Genomic DNA, 20,745 nt, shown 5'->3' with positions numbered 1-20,745 from the left:
TTTCTCCCTATGCACTTGAGCTAGCGTACCAAACCAATATGCACCAATTAGGTTCCGGAACGTGTCAATTAGAGCCAATGGTACGTGTCAATTAGGGCAAATAATAAGAAGAAAAAAACAGACCAAAGTTTGAGACCAGATTTTAAACAAACATTTAGAATGCTCGAATGACCCAGACTGCAAAAGAGTGCTTTTCAACTCAAAGATAAACATTGAGTAAAAACGTTCTGAGGGTCCTATTTCAATTCAGCCTGCCTGCCTAGGAAAAACTTTGAAGAATTTGGTCCAGAATGCAGCGCACAATTTTGAAATATCCTAGGGTGGAACGTTGGTATCAATATTTGTTTTTTGGCTTTTTAAAACAATTCCCAGGTCACCAGTAAACCTTATCAGGCTTGAACAGACTTTGGTTATGAACTGCCTTTAGTATGTATTACATTGTATGCTACAGGATTTATATCAGTACATTATGCATTTTTGTTTCCTCTTTCAAGCTTAAATGATTTAGAGGTCAGGTCAAAGAGGTCATTTAATTTTGATTCCTATAAGTTTAATCAGAGAACAGGTCTGATAAAAACAAGATAAGTTCCAGGAATTCAATTACTATGCATCTGTAGTGAAACATTGGAACTTAATACAATCTAATCAGTTGAAGGAAAATAAAAGCAAACGGTCACAAATGAGTTTGTTTTTCTCTTACAATGTAATTTGATTTGAGAACTACACCATTATGAAATTCAATTGTTGTGAGAACAATTTTTTTTCATAACCAGTCAGAGTTTTTAGTTACAATTTATGTCACAATTTCGAGATTTACGATTTTGTTTATGTTATTCTAATTTCTTTAGGAAGTTTGATTATGAGAACAAATTTTTTTAATACAAAGATGAGATGGGAAAAAGCAAAATGGATGAGAAGGGGGTCAAAGGTCATACTGTCCTAATCATACCTTTGATAAATGATAGGCCCACACCAGTGCTGAAACAGCAGAGTCTAAGTCACATGACTCGTTGCCAAGGACGACATGAATATTCTTGCGAGAGTCACCCTGGGCTGATTCCTATGAAAATGAAAAATCAGAGGACATGTTGTCCTTGTCGGTAACAGGAAAGTTGAAAGTTCTTGCTTCGCCTGTGGGGAACTAGATCCAGGGAAGCTATAGAGGTGACGCATTGGGCCAATGCAATCAAACAATATCATTTATACAATTGTATGGTTTATCATAATATTGATTATGATATTGATTTATCAATATTTTTCAGACGGTTTGATGGCTGACATGCTAAAATGTTCCGTACCTGTTCCATACATACCTGAGATAATCAGACCTCTTGGTCATGTCTCTTTAAGGCAGTGGACACTATTGGTAATTACTCAAAATAATTGTTGATAGTATAAAACATTGTGAGAAACGGCTCCCTCTGAAGTGACGTAGATTTTGAGAAAGAAGTAATTTTCCACCAACTTGATTTCGTGACCTCGGAAATAGATTTTGAGGTCTCGAAATCAAGCATCTGAAAGAACACAACTTCGTGTGACAAGGGCGTTTTTTTCTTCCATTGAGCTCGCAACTTCGACGATCAATTGAGCTCAAATGTGCACAGGTTTGTTATACATGTATTACATGTGTGCATCTGTTGAGATACACCAAGTGAGAAGACTGGTCTTTGACAATTACCAGTTGTGTCCAGCATTTTTAAATAATTGAGCTTAGAAAAACTCCATGTTGTGAACAGAGACCTTAAACTTCACGGCCCAATTTGTTGGTTCTGCTCACCATAGAGTTCTGCACTTGCCCTGTAAGTGTACTTGCCCTGATTCTTTGGGCCAGACAATTGCAGGATTTTACGGTACTAAGCAGAGTCATGAAATTGGGCCCAGACTTCTCCAAATCTTTTTAAAATAAGAGTTACCACTGACTAAGTGTAACGATACACCTTAATGCACATGAACTCATTGGCAAATCCTGTGCACTGTGTGCATACAAATCTGCTCTGAATCTTCATTGTTTCGTCATCCTGTTACCTCTAAGATGGCGGCTGGATGATGTCAATGCATTTAAAGGTCTATTTGGCAACCTTTGTTGTCAACATTTTTTTTTTTTTTTTTAAGGTCAAAAATTGACAGAACTTAACCTAGATTTTCATAACATTCCATTCCTGTCATTGACTTTAGATAGGATTGAGGGATACATTTATCACAAATAAAGAGTACAAATTGATTGATTTTAAAAATAGATTTTGATCAATCAAATTAATAACCAGATGTTGTTAAGAAGTGACATTTAAACAGTTTGATTGCATTAAATCCGCAATGATAAATTGAAAAGTTCAATACAAGAAGAATCCTTGTTAATCGATCCTTTTTATTGGCAAATATTGATTATTTTTATGAGTAGACCGTACATGAAGGGCGCCCTCGAAACGAGGTTAATAGGTGGTTGCTCAATGGCTTATCTTGTGCCCTGCGCGTACAAATCGATGTTACCATACTTTTTGACATATCCTTTTACATTTTAAGACTGAAGCGTCAATGTATATTTGGCCAAGATACCAAGTTGTTTTTAAGTCATCTTATGTTCTGTACTATTTTAATTGTTGTTCGTAATTGGTGTTCGTTATTCATACAAGGTTATTTTTATTTCTTTGAGAATTGTCTTGGTAATTACATTTTGTACAGAAATACAATAGCCTAACCCTTTTGTATCATTAAAAGCTAAATAAAAGAATTTATTCAACAGTTAATTCTTAAAAAGAAATATATTGATCTTCTTTCTTTTGAGTGCACAGCCTTAAAATGATACAATAGACAACCATACTGCCAAACACAACACACTGGTATGAAGTGCGTACTGACACCAGACTGAAGTACTTATTTTTAAGTCTGGGATTGGGAAACAGTTTATAAATGTTAATTTACTGGAAATTGGCACCGATAACATTGAAAAGTTTAATTCTTAAAGCTTATTACAGATTAAAACAAAATTACTAATTGAAATTAGTCATTGAATTTGGACCTTCAATAGAAATATTTCCGTATCCTGCCACCACTTTTTTATCCCTTTTAATGTAGTTTTACCCAAATTTAAATAAATTCAATACTAATGAAAAAGTGGTTGCAGAAATGTTCCTGGTTGGTTTTGAAGCTCAATATTAATTTAGCAAAAGGTTTATACAATAAGTCAGTAGCTCACACTGTAAATTTTTGTATCTAACAAATATGTAAGATAGACTGTCAATACCCCCATGTGATACCAATAATCACTCACACAAATAGTGAATACACTCACTAGTCTGCTCCATGGTCCTCCTAGAAAGTAAAACAATATTTCTTCAAAAAGTTAAAATCCACTTACCAACAAATGTTTCGTCTCTCTTAAAAACGCCTCCATTGTATAAAATTAGTCTCTGATTTGTAGCTCGGTACAGTCAATCATGTGTAGATATACAAATCAAGTCCATACATTCGAAATAACTCATGATCACCGTGAAACATGAAATAATTTATTCGTCTAGTTGAGTCATTTCTTCAGTCCAACAACCGGTGACAGTGAGCGCGACAAGAATTGTGTTAAAAATGTCAACACCCACCAAATTTAGTCTGGTTCCCGGGTGTAGTTGTAAATCTCTGTTAACCTGACCCGAACACCTGTCGGTTTTTTACGCATGCGGCGGAATGCCAGACATCATAATTGACCTTAAAGTTGACCTCAAGGTAAAACCACAGGCGCCTTTGGATGTACGTTCGGTGGGATACAAGTTGGGATAAACTTTGAAATGTAGGTCAGTTTCCTTGCGTTTATTAAATTATTTGCTTTCAGTAATCACACGAGTTCAATCCACTGTATCATGATACGATCGTTCTTCCGTAGATGTAAATTAACACAGGCTTCGCTCGGCGATTCAACATGAGCAATTTCAATTTGATGACGTTGGCACACACACGGTGTTTATTAAACAAGTCAAGAAGCCAGACTGAATATCAGCACTTCACATATGTAAACAAAATTACCAGACTATGTGTTGGCTTATGATGAATAAAAAAAATGCACAACTCAATTACAACAACCATGCAACAACAGCGTAAATGATTTTATGCATTTCCAATCATGCGAGGTAAAGTTCCTTTGGAAAAGTTTCCGTATGGCGCCACCACTTTTTCATTCGATATGAAATAATATAGTATCTAATTTACCTCAATGAGATTCCCTTTTTGTAGAAAATGTGTGAATAAGTGGTGGCGCCATACGGAAAGTTATCCGCAAAAGCATGTACAGTATACAAACAATACAACCCAACATGCACACATGACCATGACACAAAAAGCAACGGATAACTTTCCGTATGGCGCCACCACTTTTTCACTCATTTTTACAAAAAGGGATATATCAATCAAGTAAATTTGATACTATATTATTTCATATCGAATGAAAAAGTGGTGGCGCCATACGGAAACTATTCCTGATAATTCGTCATCCATGCATGGTCACACTTAATACTCCTAGATCTATAGACTATGAGGTTCGTTCCGCTATCCTCTCCACGAAACGACAGCGGAACGAATTTCATAGTTCTAGGAGTAGGTCACACTCATACACGTGTGTGTGCTGTCACCCACAGTCACCAAAAGACTGGAAAATATTTCGTATCAATCAAGCAAACACTTTTTCATTAAATTTTACTGAAAGGAATATACTATCGAGTAATTGCTAATTTACTTCATACCGTACCGAATGTAAAAGTGGTGATGGCAGCATCATAGAATAGAGGATGTGGCAATTTTTTTCTAATTAACTGAAAGTGAATGTCGGTTTTGTTTCAGTTTTTATTGAAGTAACTGTCATATTATGTATAATGAAATAAAATGCCACAAATCAAGATTGAAACATAATTAGTTTGTTCAGTTTTATGATGAGTAGAACTGTTTATTTCACAGGTGAAAGCTAAAACCTCATTCAAGATGAAGACCTACATGGCGCTGATGGGCGCTGCCATCTTCTTTGTTGTAATCATGTCCATGTATTTGATGTTGGATCAAACAAAGTCATTTGGTGAAATGTCCGGTCCGTACGATACAAGATTGAAACTACAGAAATTCTCACATGTAAGTTTTGAGACCAACTTGTTTTGTAATTTATGTATTGTAACAGGCCTGATATTTCACAGAGGCACTGAAGGCGATTGCCTCCATGTCCCCTGGTCATTGCCTTGGTGCCCTTGAAATGCTCCAGTAGAAATTTACATTTTCCTCATAGGGTGCCCTTTAATCAAAGAGAAAATGCCTTGGTGCCCTTGCCCTTTCAAAAATGAAACACGCAGGCCTGTTGTAATATTAATATCTGATAGAAAGTTTTGGGAAGGATACCTTTTCTATAGATATAATGGACACACGTCCCGCTATCGTCTCAACTTGGGGCATTCAAGTCGATAATAATTTTTGGGAAAATCCACAAGACCGAAGGGCTGGTAGCTCAAATTGTTTATGCTAGAACAGGATTTATTTAACATGACCAGGCAAAAATTTCATGCTTAGCAGATTTTTGTGCTAAGCAGCTCTATGAAATTGGGCCCAGGCCTTAATGATAATTTTTGATTCATTTTGTGATATTTCTCCTCAAATGCAGGAAGATATTGATATTTTACAACAAAAAATAGGCGCTTTAGAAAATGATCTCTCAAGCAACCAAAAGACAATAAATCAGCTCCGAAACGCTGTCAAGTCACTCTCCAATGGAATCATACCCGATCTTCCAAATCTAGTGGAAGAGGAAGAAACTCCAAAGAAAGAGGAAGTCATTGTTAAGAAACCTGAGGCGATACATGAGCCTGTGATAGTGGATTCCAAAGACTTGAAGCAGGATTGGAAGACGATGCCAGCTGTTACCGTCGCAAAGGCGGAAATCTTCACAGAGGAATGTGCTTTTGGTGCAGCTCCGAATGGGAACACCGCAGACGTCCAGGTAAAGTTTTGTTGAGAGAAATAAGGAGCTGTTTTTGTTTTGAAATTAGTCAAATGTAAGTTTTGTTTGTCCAGGGGGCGATTTCACAAACATTGTCCTAACTTAGGACTACTCTAAGGACTCCTATTAAAAAAAACTAAGGCTCTTCGTTACTCGAGAGACTAGTCTTAACTCTGTGTGCAATCCACCCCTGAACTTCCTTAAGGAAATTTTAGGAGATAGTTATCAGTTTTTGGGAAGGTAGTACTTTCTGCTCGTACAAGCATGGAGTGGATGATACCATGCCTACATCCTTTACGGAATGTGCTGTAGCTGGCAATGTGTCCCTGCTGGCAGTTGATTTGGTTAACAGCCCAAATCAGTTAAGTGTAGCCCTCAACTTTGAAGTGGCTGTCATTATTTTTGTTCGGGGTACCAGTCAGAAGCCAGACAATACAACTATTAACCAGGGATCACACTCCAGTTTACGATACAACATGGAAAGCGGCAGGAGTTATAATCATGCAAGGATTTTGAAAAACCTTTGAATTCCCATCAAAAAACAAATCCAAAATATCCTGCATTCTCTAATGATATCTGGGCCAAGATGTCTGGAGCCTGTTGGTGATACTTGAGCTACATGAAAATTTGTTGAGCTGTTTTTATTTTGTTTTCCAGATATTGGATGTGCACGACTCGTTACGGTTTGATAATCCAGAAACTTAAGCTACATGCAGTTTTGTTGAGCTGTTTTTATTTTGTTTTCCAGATATTGGATGTGCACGACTCGTTACGGTTTGATAATCCAGAAACTTAAGCTACATGCAGTTTTGTTGAGCTGTTTTTATTTTGTTTTCCAGATGTTGGATGTGTACGACTCGTTACGGTTTGATAACCCAGACGGCGGTGTCTGGAAACAAGGATTTGATATCACAACGAGTCCAGATCAGTGGAAAGATGATCCATTAAGAGTCTTCTTGATTCCACACTCACACAATGACCCAGGTTAGAGTAATGGGGTATTTAAAAAAGAAAAAAGAACCCTTAAATAGTCAAGAGATGTGGGATTGTGCTTAGTTAGGTTTGAGTTGTTCACTATTACTACAAGCTAAAACTAGACATTAGGTGTTTGTGAACAAACACAAAGCTGTTCCGTGTTCTTTTCCTTGGATTATGTGCTAAAATGACCAAGGAGTCTATTACTGAAAAAGGACGAAAATGCCGAATAGTGTCTTGAGTTATGGTGCCACTTCCGGTTGACCCGGAAGTAGAGGTCGACATGGGGTCATGGTAACCTAAGGCTAATCTCCAATGCCCAAGGAGTCTCTAACTGAAAAAAGTTTGAAAATCGATACTGCCACACTTTGGGTTGACCCGGAAGTAGTGGTCAACTTGAGGTCACGGTGTTTCAAAAATGTATCTCCAATCCCAAAGGAGTCTATAACTACAAACAGTCTAAAAATCGGCCGTGTACTTCTTGAGATATGGTCCCACTTCCGGGTGACCCTGAAGTAGAGGTCAACTTGAGGTCAAGGTTTTCAAAGTTAATCTTTAACGCCTAAGGGGTCTAAAACTGAAAAAAGTTTGAAAATCGGTTGTATAGTACTTGAGATATAGTCCCACTTCCGGTTAACCCGGAAGTAGAGGTCAACTTGAGGTCACGGTTTTTCAAAATTAATCTCCAATCCCCAAGGAGTCTATACCAACAAACAGGGTAAGAATCTGCCGTGAACTTCTTGAGATATGGTGCTACAAAGATTTCCCAATTAAATATGCAAATGAGGGTCACGTGGTTAATTAATTAAGAATTTTAACATTTGTGACATTTAGAATTAAGCTTAAGTTCTAAGCTTCAATTTGATATATGATTTAACTCTTTTGACTTTGTGGTTTGGGAGATTAGGAATAAACAAAAAACGTGTACAAATGCAATGGGGTTTTAGGCGGAAACAAAGAATAATAATAAAAGCAATAAAAATCTAGACAAAAACAAAACCTGTTCCGACGGTAGGTCGGAACAGCTAATTAAGTTATAAACTAAAGTAAGAAAAGAAAAAACAAAGGCAACGTCAATCTGTTGAGCAAAAATAAGCAGGACACCAATCACATAATGTACATGTGACTTTGTATTTTGGCTGGTAACCATTTTCTGCTAATGAAATTGGGCCCAGATAAAATTGACCCAGTGTTATTTTGTTTTTACTGCATTTCTGGTCAGTACAAGTTATCTTCGTGCATGGGTATTATATAGGGACTATTTGGTGAAGGTGGGAGGGCATGGGGTTGATTTGCCCGAAATTTAGAAAACACGTTTACTGCGCAAGGTGTTTAAAACAGTCTTCCTATTTTATTATTTTATTCCTTCTAGGTTGGATAAAGACGGTTGATAAATATTTCCATGACCAAACAGTTCACATTTTGGACAATATGGTCATCAAGCTTCAGGAACACAGCAAGATGAAGTTCATCTGGGCTGAGATGTCTTACCTCTCGATGTGGTGGGAAAGCACAAGTCAACAGAACAGAGATATTACAAAAAGGTTTGGCCATCCATCCGAACTTTCTGTTAGCCACATCCAATCCGAACTTTCTGTTAGCCACATCCAATCCGAACTTTATGTTAGCCACATCCAATCCGAACTTTATGTTAGCCACATCCGATCCGAACTTTATGTTAGCCACATCCAATCCGAACTTTATGTTAGCTAATCAGCATTGTTTTTCAGTGTTTCCCAGGCCTGCATGCTTCGTTTTGAAAGGGCAAGGGCGCCAAGACATTTTCTTCTTGGTAAAGGGCACTCTATGGGGAAATTGTAAATTTCTACCGGAGCATTTCAAGGGCACCAAGGCAATGACCAGGGGGCATGGAGGCAATTGCAAGGAGTATCAGGCCTGAGTTTCTCTTCAGTGACAACAGTTAAAGCTACTGGACGCTGCCCATGGTAGCAAGGTTGAGCTTGTGTGTTTCAAGGGTTTATAGGAATAGAGATTTTGAATTAACTCCATCCTGGCAGGACTCAATTCGAAGACAAAACCTAATTAACATCAATTAGGTCGATTTCACTAATATTATGAACCTTTCACCAATTACATTGCAGGTTAATAGACGAGGGCCGGTTAGAGATTGTGACAGGCGGCTGGGTGATGAACGATGAAGCAAATACCAATTATTTTGCAATGATCGATCAACTCATAGAGGGGCATGAATGGTTAGAAGCATTTTTAGGTAAGTTTTTACTGAAGTTTCTGAAAGGAAATTTTGAAACAATTAATTTTGAAAGCCATTGATGATAAGAAGGTCTGAAACTTGGATCAAAATTTTATGAGGTATGTTGAAATTACGACCGAATTTTTAAAAACATTAAAAGAACACACACAAAATTAAATAAACTAAAAGAGACAATTTAAAAACAATTTAAATTAAATATTTATCACAAAAGGTGAAACATGGCCAATGATATCAATGGTTACCCCTGGAGTTATAGATTCCAAGGAGCTCTCAGAACAGTATCGTTAGCACTAGTGTAATTCTTTACTACAGATTGCGTTCTAGATTTGTCCAACCTGAGGATCAAGTTTCCATTTCGATTATTGAGCACTTTTGTGTATTTGTGCATTTGATAAGTTTCCATTATCATCATTATCATTATCATTGCTCTTCAGGAGTGAAGCCAAAGTCAGGCTGGTCCATCGATCCTTTTGGCCTGACTCCCACTATGGCGTATCTACTTCAACGTATGGGTTTTGAATCTATGCTCATACAACGTGTTCACTACGCCGTCAAGAAGTACCTAGCAAGAGAGAAGAAACTGGAGTTTCTATGGCGACAGAATTGGGGTATACTAACTGTTTTATGTCTACCTCTTTACATTAACACAATCATTTTCATTGTTGTGACTTTACATACAATCCATGTTAATGAGGAAGTTCTGCTCAAATTCCACAGCTTTGTTTCTTCTAGGAATACCTCTTTTGTTTATAAACTGCTGCTAAACTCAAAACAGTTTTACCTACCTACTCCTAAAGAGTCCTAGGACTAGTCCTAAGTTAGGACTATCTTTGTGAAATCAGCCCCTTTTCTTTGTGAAATCAGCCCCTGATAGCCTGGAAGAATGACTGTACACATTGTTTTTACAATTTTCTCATGTAACTTGTAAAGCCATGTCTGGCAATGGCTATGGCTATGGCTGGATAGCCGCATCAACCTGCATTGAAGTATAGGCATCCTTAGCAACAGTCGTAGCTGTAGCCTTAGCCGCCAGTTCCTATATGGCCTAAGATTTGTTTTCCCTGTCTGGTACCCTGATTACAGATCATGGTTCTAGTACAGACATGTTCTGTCACATGATGCCGTTCTACAGCTACGACGTTCCCCATACCTGTGGGCCAGACCCTAAGATCTGTTGCCAGTATGATTTCAAGAGATTGCCCGGAGGTCGAATCAACTGCCCGTGGAAAATAGCACCTGTGCCTATCACTGATCAGAACGTCGCTAAAAAGTAAGACCATTGTGGTTAAAATTCTGTATTCATAATTCTTAAGGTGTTCCAGTCAGGAAATGTTTAAAATCCATTAAAATGCTCCATTGCATGTTGACTAAAATTAATAACTACAGCCACAGCTGTATCTAACGTTGGCTCACTTAAATAACGATGATTGACTGCGAGGGAGACTGCCAACATAGGGCCGGATAGCTCAGGTGGTAGAGTGTTGGTAATCCATTGGTAGTTGGGTCAGGTCCCTTTCTTTGTTCAAACACCAGGCATGATGCTTCACGGTGGCGACGAAGGCAATTGCCTCCATGCCCCCTGGTCATTGCCTTGGTGGCCTTAAAATGCTTTACAGTAGAAATTTACAATTTCCTCATAGGAGAAAATGCCTTGATGCCCTTGCCCTTTAAGCAACGAAGCATACAGGCCTGAAACCCAAACTATGATTTTGTTTCCTCTTTTTCCTTCCTCAGGGCTGAAGTTCTCCTGGATCAATACCGCAAGAAGAGCTCCCTCTATAAAACCAACATCCTCCTCGTTCCACTTGGAGATGACTTCCGCTTCGACAAACCCGCAGAATGGGACCAGCAGTACACCAACTACCAGAAACTCTTTGAGTATATGAACGGCCATGAAAACTGGAATGTACAGGTTAGTCAACAGTGTCCGGAATGGTGTCAAGTCACTGGTTATCCTCCAGCAGAGTGTGGGTTCGAGTCCTGGTCCCAATTTCATAAAGCGTGTATGCACAGAAACGTACTAAGCACAGAAAAGTATTGCTAACCAGAAACAGGATACCAGCCAAAATAACATTAAGTTTACATTGTTGTGACTGGTGCCCCACTCAATTTCTCAAGCAGAATTTTCTGCTAAACAGCTTTATAAAATTGGGCTCAGGTCATGACACTTGTGTCCTGAAGCAAGACACTGAACCCTTATTGCTTTTGTCCCTCAGATGGAACGTAAAGCCGTAGGTCCTGTGTGTTGTGTAATGCATGGAAAAGAACCAAGTGTCCTTAAACAAGATACTTCAGTGTAGTTGCTATGTCATTTGGATGGGACCGTACTAGGATTGGTAGTGCTGTTAAAGAACCCAGAACACTAATCTTGGAAGAGTAGGAGTTAACCCCTGTGTTAGCAAGCACCTCTTGTTTACAGGTTTCCTCAGGCTTTTGTGAGATACAGTGATTAAGTTCACTTATGAGGCAGTCTTGGTTTCATTACCAGAAGTAAATCAAATCATAATTAAGGGAATAATAGGGTAGCTACTAGTTCTTTCACGGTCGTTTAACACTGGCATTGTCGAATTGCCGTGTGACGTATAGTCTAGGTGCATGTTCGCTGGTTTTCCTTTCACCGACAGCGCCTGCATCGCCTGTAACAAGAAACGTCTTGTATCAAGACTAGCGTGAGGTCTCCACTCACAACCGGTTATAAACAAAGGTTTAAACACGCCCACGTGACGCGCTCTCCACCAATAGGAATAGCGAAACTGTCTGAGGTATTTATGAATGTAAAATTAGACTGTTCACATGTTTGTTTATCTGTCTTTCTAAACAGGCACAATTCGGCACACTGTCTGACTATTTTGGTGCTGTCATTGAGCAAACCAAGGGACGAATAGGGAACCAGCCTCAGGGATTTCCGGTGCTAAGTGGGGATTTCTTCACCTACACAGATCGAGAGAAAGACTATTGGTCTGGGTACTACACTTCAAGACCCTTCTACAAAAACATGGACAGGGTCCTTGAATCTCATCTTAGGTACGGTAGATTTCTAGGATGTTTTCCCCAGGATTTGACCACAATGTATTCATGACTTATACCCTCTTCTGTACCATAGGTGACTGTAGTCGACCAAGCATACACAACAAATATTCCATCTTTCCAGTGATAGAAAATAAATGAAGCTTGCTATTATGCAATCTCTTCAATTTGGAGTGGAAATTAGAAACGGTTATTTACAAAAAAACTATTTAGGTTTACATATGCTGTCATTGAGCAAACCAAGGTATAGGTAATGAGGAAGCAACGACCAAGAACTCGTACATTTGGTGCCCGATCTGATAATGGACCAATTTTTCTAAGATTTGATGAACAAATTTGAGAATCTCTCCGATTATGAAAACTTGTTCATATTGACCTCCCTATCATAATGAATGTAATTCTAAATATCTCCCTTATTGTTGGACAGAATCTTCCTTATTACAAAATGCAAATGTTGGCAGCTCTGTACTGTACGAATTACATAAATTAAAGAACAATTCTTGACCATGATTAACTTCTTAATGAAGGCTATACTTAATCGAATCAGCATGAGATAACATTCGTAGTCTCAAATAAAGCTACTCCAAAATAAAAACATAATTTTATCCTTCCTTGTGGTTTCAGAGCGGCCGAGATCATCTACACAGTCGCCGCTACCAAGGCTCGACAGATGGGAGTTGGAAAGAAGTTTGACGAGGATTCACTAATCCGAATGGTCACGTTGGCTAGAAGGAACTTGGCATTGTTTCAACATCACGATGCCATTACTGGAACGGCCAAAGATCATGTTGTGGTGGATTATGGGACAAAGTATGCAAAAATAGACACAAAACTTTGTGTCGATGCAGAAACTTTGTGTCGATGCAGCCTTTAGCTTGAGGACATTTTAATAACTTTTTATTGATAAATCATTTTAAATCAAAACGCCTATGTTTTTATGCGCTGACTGGTCGCTAGTGTCTTGTCTAAATCACTTCAAACAAATAGTTGTAAAGCGACAGTGTGGTAAGAAGAGGGCTCTTGAGGGTTCTATTGTGACGTATTTTGGGGGGTCACCATTTGCAAAAGGAACTCATTTGTTTGAATCTTTCTTTTGTAACAATTGTTTTTTTGTCTTTTAGTTTTCTTTTTTTACGTTTATGTTTTATGTTTCGCATGAAGGCTCCTGCATTATGCCCCATATAAATTATTAACGTGTTATTATATCGATTATTTCAGATTGTTGATATCAGTGAGCGATATGAGGAAGGTCATGATGCAGTCAATTCATTTCCTGTTGTCACCTGATCAGACCAAGTATTCGCCATCATCGGCATATTTTGATGTGGTAAGTCTGTGCATGAGAAATCAATACAATATCCCTCATTTCAATTTAAATAATCAATATGTATCAGATGATAATGTAGGACATTACTTTCTTGCTGACATCATCTTCCAATGTCTTGATATCATGTTTCAAATCAATTGAGCACTTTATAAGTGAAGCAATATATAAGAACTCGCCTTTTCTTCCTAGGATGCAGAGATATTGAAGCATGACGCTTTACCAGAAAAGAAAGTTTTGAAGCTGTCCACGGAGGCCTCCAGGTAAATACTTTAATTCACTTTGGCAAAATCATTTATTTATTTCCATATGGAAATAGCCACCCCCTGCTCCGGAGTAGGGGTAAGCAGTAAAACCTTGGGGTCTTCTTGAAACAAGTGTGCCTGGGATAACCATGGGTTTCACAAAAGGCCTAGGAATCCCCAGGGCTGTATTCCACGGGGATAGGAGATACAGTGTGAAACGGGACTAATGTGGTGTCTCAATCCATTGGTTTCGTGCAAATGTCCAGGTACAGACCCTATTTTCGTACACAAGATGATGTGTAGTTTCCCACCCTCCGTTTATGATAAGTTGATCTCCAATCGGAGCGTTGACCGACTCTGCACTGAAACCTCTGAACTCCTATAAATTAGCCCACTTTTCTCTTATCTCTTTAGTCTCCTGACGATGACTAGAGCAAGCTAGTCAAAACGTTGAGACCAGAACTCACTCCCGGTAGTGCACTTTAGAATGATCCTATAAGCTAAAGAAGTAGTCCCAGCCAATTTTCTATACCTTCCGCCCAGATATTAGTTTAAAAGCAGGAAAGTTCTTTTCAGATCTGAGAAGTCTCCCGAACATCAATTATTCTACTCTACGGTAGTAGAATATATAGAAAACAGTTCTCTAAGAACAAGCTCTACCTGGCAAGTAGATACACACATGGTGTTACCCTAAACCAAATATACATTGATCTTTATTCTGAACAGCATTGCAGTATTCTATAACACACTGGCTCATCATAGAAACGAGCTTATCCGTCTTCATGTTTCATCACCCAACGTCAAAGTGACTGACGCTGAGAATAATCTAATCCCGAGTCAGTCTAATCTGATATGGATGGATGGATCACAGACCGCCAGCACCAAGTATGAGGTGAGAGGTTAAAGGTTAAAGGTTAAAGGTTAGAGGTTAGAGGTTAGAGGTTAAACGGTAGAAAGAGGAATGTTCAAACCATAACGGTTGAACAAAACTACAGCTTTTTAACAAATTACCTTTTTGCTCGGTACTCGGGCTTGATTAATGTGTGTTATCTTAGGCGACTACCCTAAAGTCACCATTGTGACTGAAAGGGTTAAAGAAAAATATAATTTTGTATCATTTTGAAGCAAATGGTCAGCCAACCATCATTGAAAGTGCGAGTGTTGTATTTGACAGGGACAGTTTAATTTACTCTGGGGGTTTTTCTACTTGCAGCTTGTTTTTGCCGTTGATATAGCTCCGCTTGGCCTAAAGAAATACCTGATCCGAGATATGGGAGAGAGTCAGTCTCCGCATCACAGTCTGTCCTCGGTTGTTATGTATCATGTATCGGGAAGCGGTACAGAGAAAAGGTAAGTAGTGACGACCGGAAGAAAAATGTTATTTTCTAAAGGAATGACTGGCAGAAACAAAAAGAGAAAATAGAATTAGCTGTTGCAAACAACTTACCAACCGACCTACCAAAACGGATTTGGGTAATGAAATTAAGATTGTACTCCAACTTAACTGACTCTCATGTTAATTTAATCTGTTATGGAGTAACATTGCATCACAGTCTCAAGGTTTGTAAAAGATGTTTTGGGTTTGTTTGTGGGTTTTTTCCAGGGGACCTTTTGTGGTGGAGAAAGTTTCTTTGAGTCCTACCAGTGATTTCACTATAGAGAACTCCCACATCAAGGCAACCTTCTCAGCCACCACAGGATTACTCAAGGTAACATCCATCTCATTATTCGCTCTAAACTACAACAAACATCACTCCTCCTTCCAGTCCTCTCATACGTCTCATACCTCTTCTCCTATTATAGTTCCTTCCTCGATTCAGTTTGGCCACAATCTGTTGCTTTTCCTCAAAATGCCAACTGCGGGTGATTTATTTTGCCTAAGCCTCAAAAGATGACACAAAGGTCTCAGATGATTTAAAGGGGTTTGGGTACTATTTGTACGACACAAAACACAAATGTCCACAGATTTACATTAAACTTGCATGGTTCGATGATAATGGTAGAAAGCTTCCCTTAAAATATTGCTTGCTGAGGTGCTGTAGTTTTTGAGAAATGAGTAAAACAATTTCACAAAAACAATTTTTGTATCAGCGAGTTGAAAATTATTTAGGCATGTACACTGGATTTATGCGACTCTCCTGAAAACATTGCTCTGTTATAAAGTTTAAAAGTAATGTTGTATTTTCTTGCAGTCGACGATGACCAAGTCTGACGGTGCAGTCACAGCTACTGAGCTTCAATTCTTATTGTATGGAACAGTGTCGCAGAAAGCAAAAAGTGGAGCTTATCTCTTCCTACCAGATGGCCCTGCTAAGGTATGCCAACATTATAAGACTTTTTTCTTTATTCTTCTTCTCAAAACCGCCTTGAGCCTTCAAATTTTCATAAAAGAGGCAAAGCAATTACTGAATGGACACAGAAGAAATCCACATTTTGTCCAAACATGAAGTACTGTATATCTGGTTGTGCACATAGATTAAGGTCCATTGGAAATTACCAGGGACCAGTGAGTCAGATACGCAAGTTTTGCTTTTAAAGTTGGTTTGTTAGAATAAGTTGTAACAACTTGAAATAATATGCTTTCTCTCCAAAATTAAAAACAGTGGCATTGACTTGAGACCATTTAATTTACAATGAAATGTTTCTGTTCTTTACAGCCAATGACTATTAATAAACCGCTGATCCGAGTGGTAAGAGGCCCTCTATTGTCGGAGGTTTACGCAGCTCTGCCGAACGTCGATCACTTTGTCACCATCAAGGGAACTACAGGTAAGGTCTGGTGACAGAGTAAACTATGAATAGTAGTAAACTTGCGGGTACAACCATGTATTAAATCTCTTTTGAGGGAGTGTTGGCTCTGAGAAGAGTCCGGTTTGGTCTCGATGTTTTGAGCAGTATACTCTGCTCTTCTTCAGGAGAAAGCTGGAATGCTTGAGGTGATGCAGCTTAAGTGTTGGTACTCCTTGTTCAAACTCCCCACCCCTCACTCCTCAGGATATGTCTTTAGCCCCCTTTACAGGATCTGAACAAAAAGAAATGTCCGCTAAGCTCTCTCATCTTTTCTGTTTCAATTTCTCTACCCAAGGTGTGGATTCCCAATCATTAAATATTTTGAACCATGTGGATATCCGGAATACTCGCAACCAGGAGCTGATCATGAGAGTCAAGTCCGATATACAGAACCCAGACAGGACGTTCTACACCGATCTCAATGGATTCCAGGTAATGTACGATACCAAGCACCCTACAGTAACAAAAGTAGTTGTAATTCTCATTTCACCCTATGGCACCAGACTATTTTGCTATCCAGCCTCTCTTTAGTTCACATTGACTTGAATAGCGGGGAAAAATGAGTGACTTGAAAAAATTTCTCTTCAACAAGATGGGAATTTTTTCTATGACAAACTTCTTAAGGGGTCTTGTCAAAACTCATTTAGGACAGGTAGTCATCTAACAATTCTCCAATGTCAAATTTGTGTTGGATTTCTGCCGGAATGTATTCGATGAGAGACATGATTTTAACTCGCTGAAAGGCACAGCTATCCGATGCCCAAAAGACATGTTCAACATGCCCAATACCCATTACTGTTGTTCCGGCAGAAAAACAAGATAATAAGAAATCGTTTTCTTCTTGTCTTAACTTTCAGCTTCAGCAACGGAAAACCTTGGACAAGCTTCCAATTCAAGCCAACTATTACCCGATGCCGAGCATGGCGTACCTGGAGTCCAGCAGCACTAGGATGTCGCTCCTTACCAGCCATCCGTCTGGAGTAGCAAGCCTAGAAACAGGCAAGTCTTAGAATAATAATAACGAGTTCTTATAAGTAGGATTTCTTATAAAGCGCATTTCACAATAGCGTCTCAGTGCGCTTTACATTAGTGCCCTGATCATTGGGCCAATAACATTCACTTATTCTTTCTCAGCTCCCTGGGGAGGGTACAATCTGAGCTGCCATGGCGCTCCAGTGGCTTTTTCTTGCACAATATCAACCTCTACCCTCGCAAGTACCCATTTATACCCCTGGGCGAAGAGAAGTAATTATTGTATCTTGCTCAAGGACACAACGTCATAACGTCAAATCCACACTTTACCACCAAAACTTGACTTTGATGCTTTAAATCACTTGGCAATAATTCTAAAAAGGAAACAATGTCTTTACCAGTGGTATGATTTATAACCATTTGGGTTTGGTGTTATCCTTTTCCAGGTTGGATAGACGTTGTTCTAGATCGACGTTTGAACCAGGATGACAGCCGAGGCCTCCAACAAGGTGTTCTCGACAACAAGCTGACGGGACTGAGTTACCAACTCCTCATAGAGCGCAATGATGGTGGCGCTACAGTTAAGCAGGTCAGGAATAGTCCACGTTCACTATGGGGGTGGCTAAAGGGGGATAGTAAGGTAGGGTGATTTGTTTTGTGTCCCACACGATGGGGCCCAGATTTGCTGTGAGATGCGGAATGCTTCTAAACTGCACGGTTTCTTTGGTGAGAATAACAATGTGTGGAAACTTGCTTACGTCGTCTTGGTGGAATGGTTGGATCTTTTCAGGAGAGGGACGTCTCCAACCCTAACTTTTTAAAGAAACTAAACTAACTGACAATGCAACATAGAAGGAAATGAAAAGGGACAATATATTTTTTATCGGACCGCAGTTATTATAGGAATTGAACATCTTTATTGTTATCATCAACCACATCAGCTAACTTCATTAAAAAGTTAACATTTTCCAGTGAGTTGACTAACCCTTTAAAATTATTCAACTGTACTGGTTTTGTAGGGTGGCACAACTATGTACAGAACTTAAAGTATACATGTTATCATATTGCAGATAGCTAGCTTATCTACTTTTCAAAACTACAGTGGATGATTTTGAATGGTCAGACAGTAGGAATTTCATAATCAAAATCATCATTATTATTTAATAACATTCATTGTAAGAACTGCATGTCAAAAAAAGCTCTCGCCAAATCTTCCAAATTCAAAGCACTGACTACCTTATGTTGAATACTAACTATTTAACTAATTCTTTTTGCACAATGTCTTCACAATGTCTTCGCTTGATTTTCACATCACAGTTGCCTTGGTTATGCTGCATTGCTTTATCGTGAATCGGGTACAATCCTTCAGAAATTGTTTGTCTCCTAAAATATATCATGACCAACAAAATCTTTGTGCTCGCAAAAACAAAACTGCTGGTATATACTTACACCTGTGTAAAATACTAAACCACAAATCTACTTATAACCAAATTGTTAAATTAAGTACCAACTTTCTTTGGCAAAACAGCCTAACTATGTGTTTACCGAGATAATCTGCTTTGTCATAAAAAGAGGATGAAAGTGCAGAGAGGCCGAGATAGGACATGGTATATTCACATCCATGCATAATAAGCCTTTTAAACTTCGAAATGGAAAAAGCACCCTCAATTTACCCAGAAATGATCTCATATAAGAAACCAACAAATGTTGAGTTAGGCAGTTTTGCCATGGAATGGCCGAGTAGGATTCGAACCTGTACCCTCCAGTTTGCTGGTCAAGTGCACCACCAACTACATCCAATAAATAATCCTGTTGATTTGATGACTTTGTTCTGATAGAGTACAGCACAGCCGGCCGGGTTCCCCTCCCTCCTCGGCCACGCAGCATCCGTCTCCTTAGAACATCCTCTCTACACCCATACGGCACTTCCTGAGAGTCAAGAAACCTCAAGTCAGTTGATCCCAGAGTTCCAGGTTCTTGACGAACAGTTGCCGTGTGACATTCACCTCTTGAACTTACGGACTCGGATCCAGCAGAGTAATAACGCCGTGGAGGCCAAGAGGGAAGCCTTCTTGTTGCTTCATAGGAGAGGATTTGACTGTAGGTATCCTGGACTGGCTCTGTCTTGTTCGACTAATGGCGGAAAGGTAAGATCCTGTCCCTAACTGCTCCCCTCCCCTCCCTCTGCCCCCAGCCATGTCCACACTCTGTCGTCCACCTAGCCCCATCCCTCCAGCCCATCTCTTAGCTCCATCCCCATCTCCTTTAACCTGCCCTACCCCAGTCCCCCAAGCCCTATTTACCACCCCTCCAGCCCAGCCCCATCCCTGTCCATCAAACCCTGTCCACCCAGCCCCTTCACGCAGCCATGTAGCCTCAACCCTCGAACCCTCCAGCCCCACCCTCATCCTCTCAGTCCCATCCCTCCATTCCCTTTCAACATTTCCAAGTCGATGACCTTCCATCTTTCATTCAAACTTGATATTGTAATCATGAATGAAACTGTTAAGTTTCTTGAAGAAAGAACAACATCAGCATTGTTGAATATAAAAATTTAAAAATATTGTTTATCCTTTTTTTAGGTTTCTTCAAGGAATTTATTTCAAAATCTCAACATCAGAGGCCTCCAGGCCACATCGCTATCAGGAATGTATGACGGAAACGAAATGGAAATTGATTCAGACTTCACCATCGAAACCATGGAGGTTAACACTTACAGAGTTCAATTCCACTGACAGCGGTCTCGCAGGCTTGTAGCAGAGACTAACTCCACTGACAGCGGTCTCGCACGCTTGTAGCAGAGACTAATATCACTGGCAGCGAGCTCGCAGGCTTGTAACAGAGACTAATTCTACTGAAAGCAAGCTGTCAGGCTTGTATTAGAGACTAATTATACTGACAGTGGGCTCGCAGGCTTGTAACAGAGACTAATTCCACTGGAAGCGGGCTTGCAGGCTTGTAACAGAGACTAATATTTACAACTGGACAACTTGAAGATCGTAGTATGTTCGAGAATAAAGACTGTGCTAGGATTGTAGGATTGACATCATTTGGTCAAGATATCATTTGGATAAGGGACTTGCTTATTCGGATCTTGAAAATGATTCATACTGGAGCCATTTTGGTCTACTCTACATTTCATTCCACTGACAGCAGGCTGGTAACAGAGACTAATATTTACTACGTACTCTGTTGTATGTAACTACTGACTCCGTAGTAT

At 39.3% G+C, this 20,745-nt stretch overlaps 2 protein-coding genes across 8 annotated transcripts in view; one reads left to right on the top strand and one right to left on the bottom strand.

The window, feature by feature from the left end:
* LOC117288506 (protein prune homolog 2-like) overlaps positions 1-3,603 on the bottom strand; it is a 38,203-nt gene extending 34,600 nt beyond the window's left edge. For 3 of the 5 annotated variants that reach the window (XM_033769389.1, XM_033769392.1, XM_033769390.1), the window contains exons 1-2: positions 3,356-3,596; positions 950-1,060 (exon numbers count right to left, since the gene is read on the bottom strand). In XM_033769389.1, the coding sequence (XP_033625280.1) occupies positions 950-1,060; positions 3,356-3,391 (147 nt within the window). In that variant the 5' untranslated portion in view covers positions 3,392-3,596. Of the gene's footprint in view, positions 1-949; positions 1,061-3,355 lie in introns of all 5 variants that reach the window. The other 2 variants (XM_033769393.1, XM_033769394.1) reach the window with 2 other exon arrangements.
* Positions 3,604-3,734: 131 nt separating this feature from the next.
* LOC117288503 (alpha-mannosidase 2-like) lies at positions 3,735-20,485 on the top strand. Of its 3 annotated transcripts, none has more exons than XM_033769387.1 (23): positions 3,735-3,782; positions 4,936-5,103; positions 5,624-5,959; positions 6,799-6,943; positions 8,307-8,478; positions 9,037-9,164; positions 9,602-9,775; positions 10,251-10,437; positions 10,902-11,079; positions 11,989-12,191; positions 12,819-13,004; positions 13,413-13,521; positions 13,711-13,781; positions 14,490-14,655; positions 14,977-15,113; positions 15,367-15,472; positions 15,956-16,078; positions 16,421-16,532; positions 16,849-16,985; positions 17,411-17,552; positions 17,972-18,114; positions 19,364-19,672; positions 20,108-20,485. In XM_033769387.1, exons 2-23 carry the CDS (start codon positions 4,960-4,962, stop codon positions 20,258-20,260), a joined length of 3,561 nt encoding a protein of 1,186 aa, XP_033625278.1. In that variant the 5' UTR covers positions 3,735-3,782; positions 4,936-4,959; the 3' UTR covers positions 20,261-20,485. The 3 variants fall into 3 exon arrangements, with proteins under 3 accessions (XP_033625278.1, XP_033625276.1, XP_033625277.1); XM_033769385.1 differs by having other exon boundaries at positions 17,972-18,165; XM_033769386.1 differs by having other exon boundaries at positions 3,744-3,778; positions 17,972-18,165.
* The last annotated feature ends 260 nt before the right edge of the window (positions 20,486-20,745 follow it).

The sequence above is a fragment of the Asterias rubens genome, chromosome 3 (genome assembly GCF_902459465.1).
Source record: "Asterias rubens chromosome 3, eAstRub1.3, whole genome shotgun sequence".
Classification (NCBI taxonomy): domain Eukaryota; kingdom Metazoa; phylum Echinodermata; class Asteroidea; order Forcipulatida; family Asteriidae; genus Asterias; species Asterias rubens.
The sequence above is the reverse complement of the archived record's forward strand: the minus strand, read 5'-3'. Positions and strand labels throughout refer to the sequence as shown.

Excerpts from the sequence above, each read along its gene's own strand:
- LOC117288503 (XM_033769385.1), top strand. The coding sequence starts at position 4,960 with ATGAAGACCTACATGGCGCTGATGGGCGCTGCCATCTTCTTTGTTGTA. Across the intron at positions 9,165-9,601 it reads ATGGTTAGAAGCATTTTTAG|GAGTGAAGCCAAAGTCAGGC; the intron begins GTAAGTTTTTAC and ends ATTGCTCTTCAG. Across the intron at positions 16,533-16,848 it reads CACCATCAAGGGAACTACAG|GTGTGGATTCCCAATCATTA; the intron begins GTAAGGTCTGGT and ends TCTCTACCCAAG.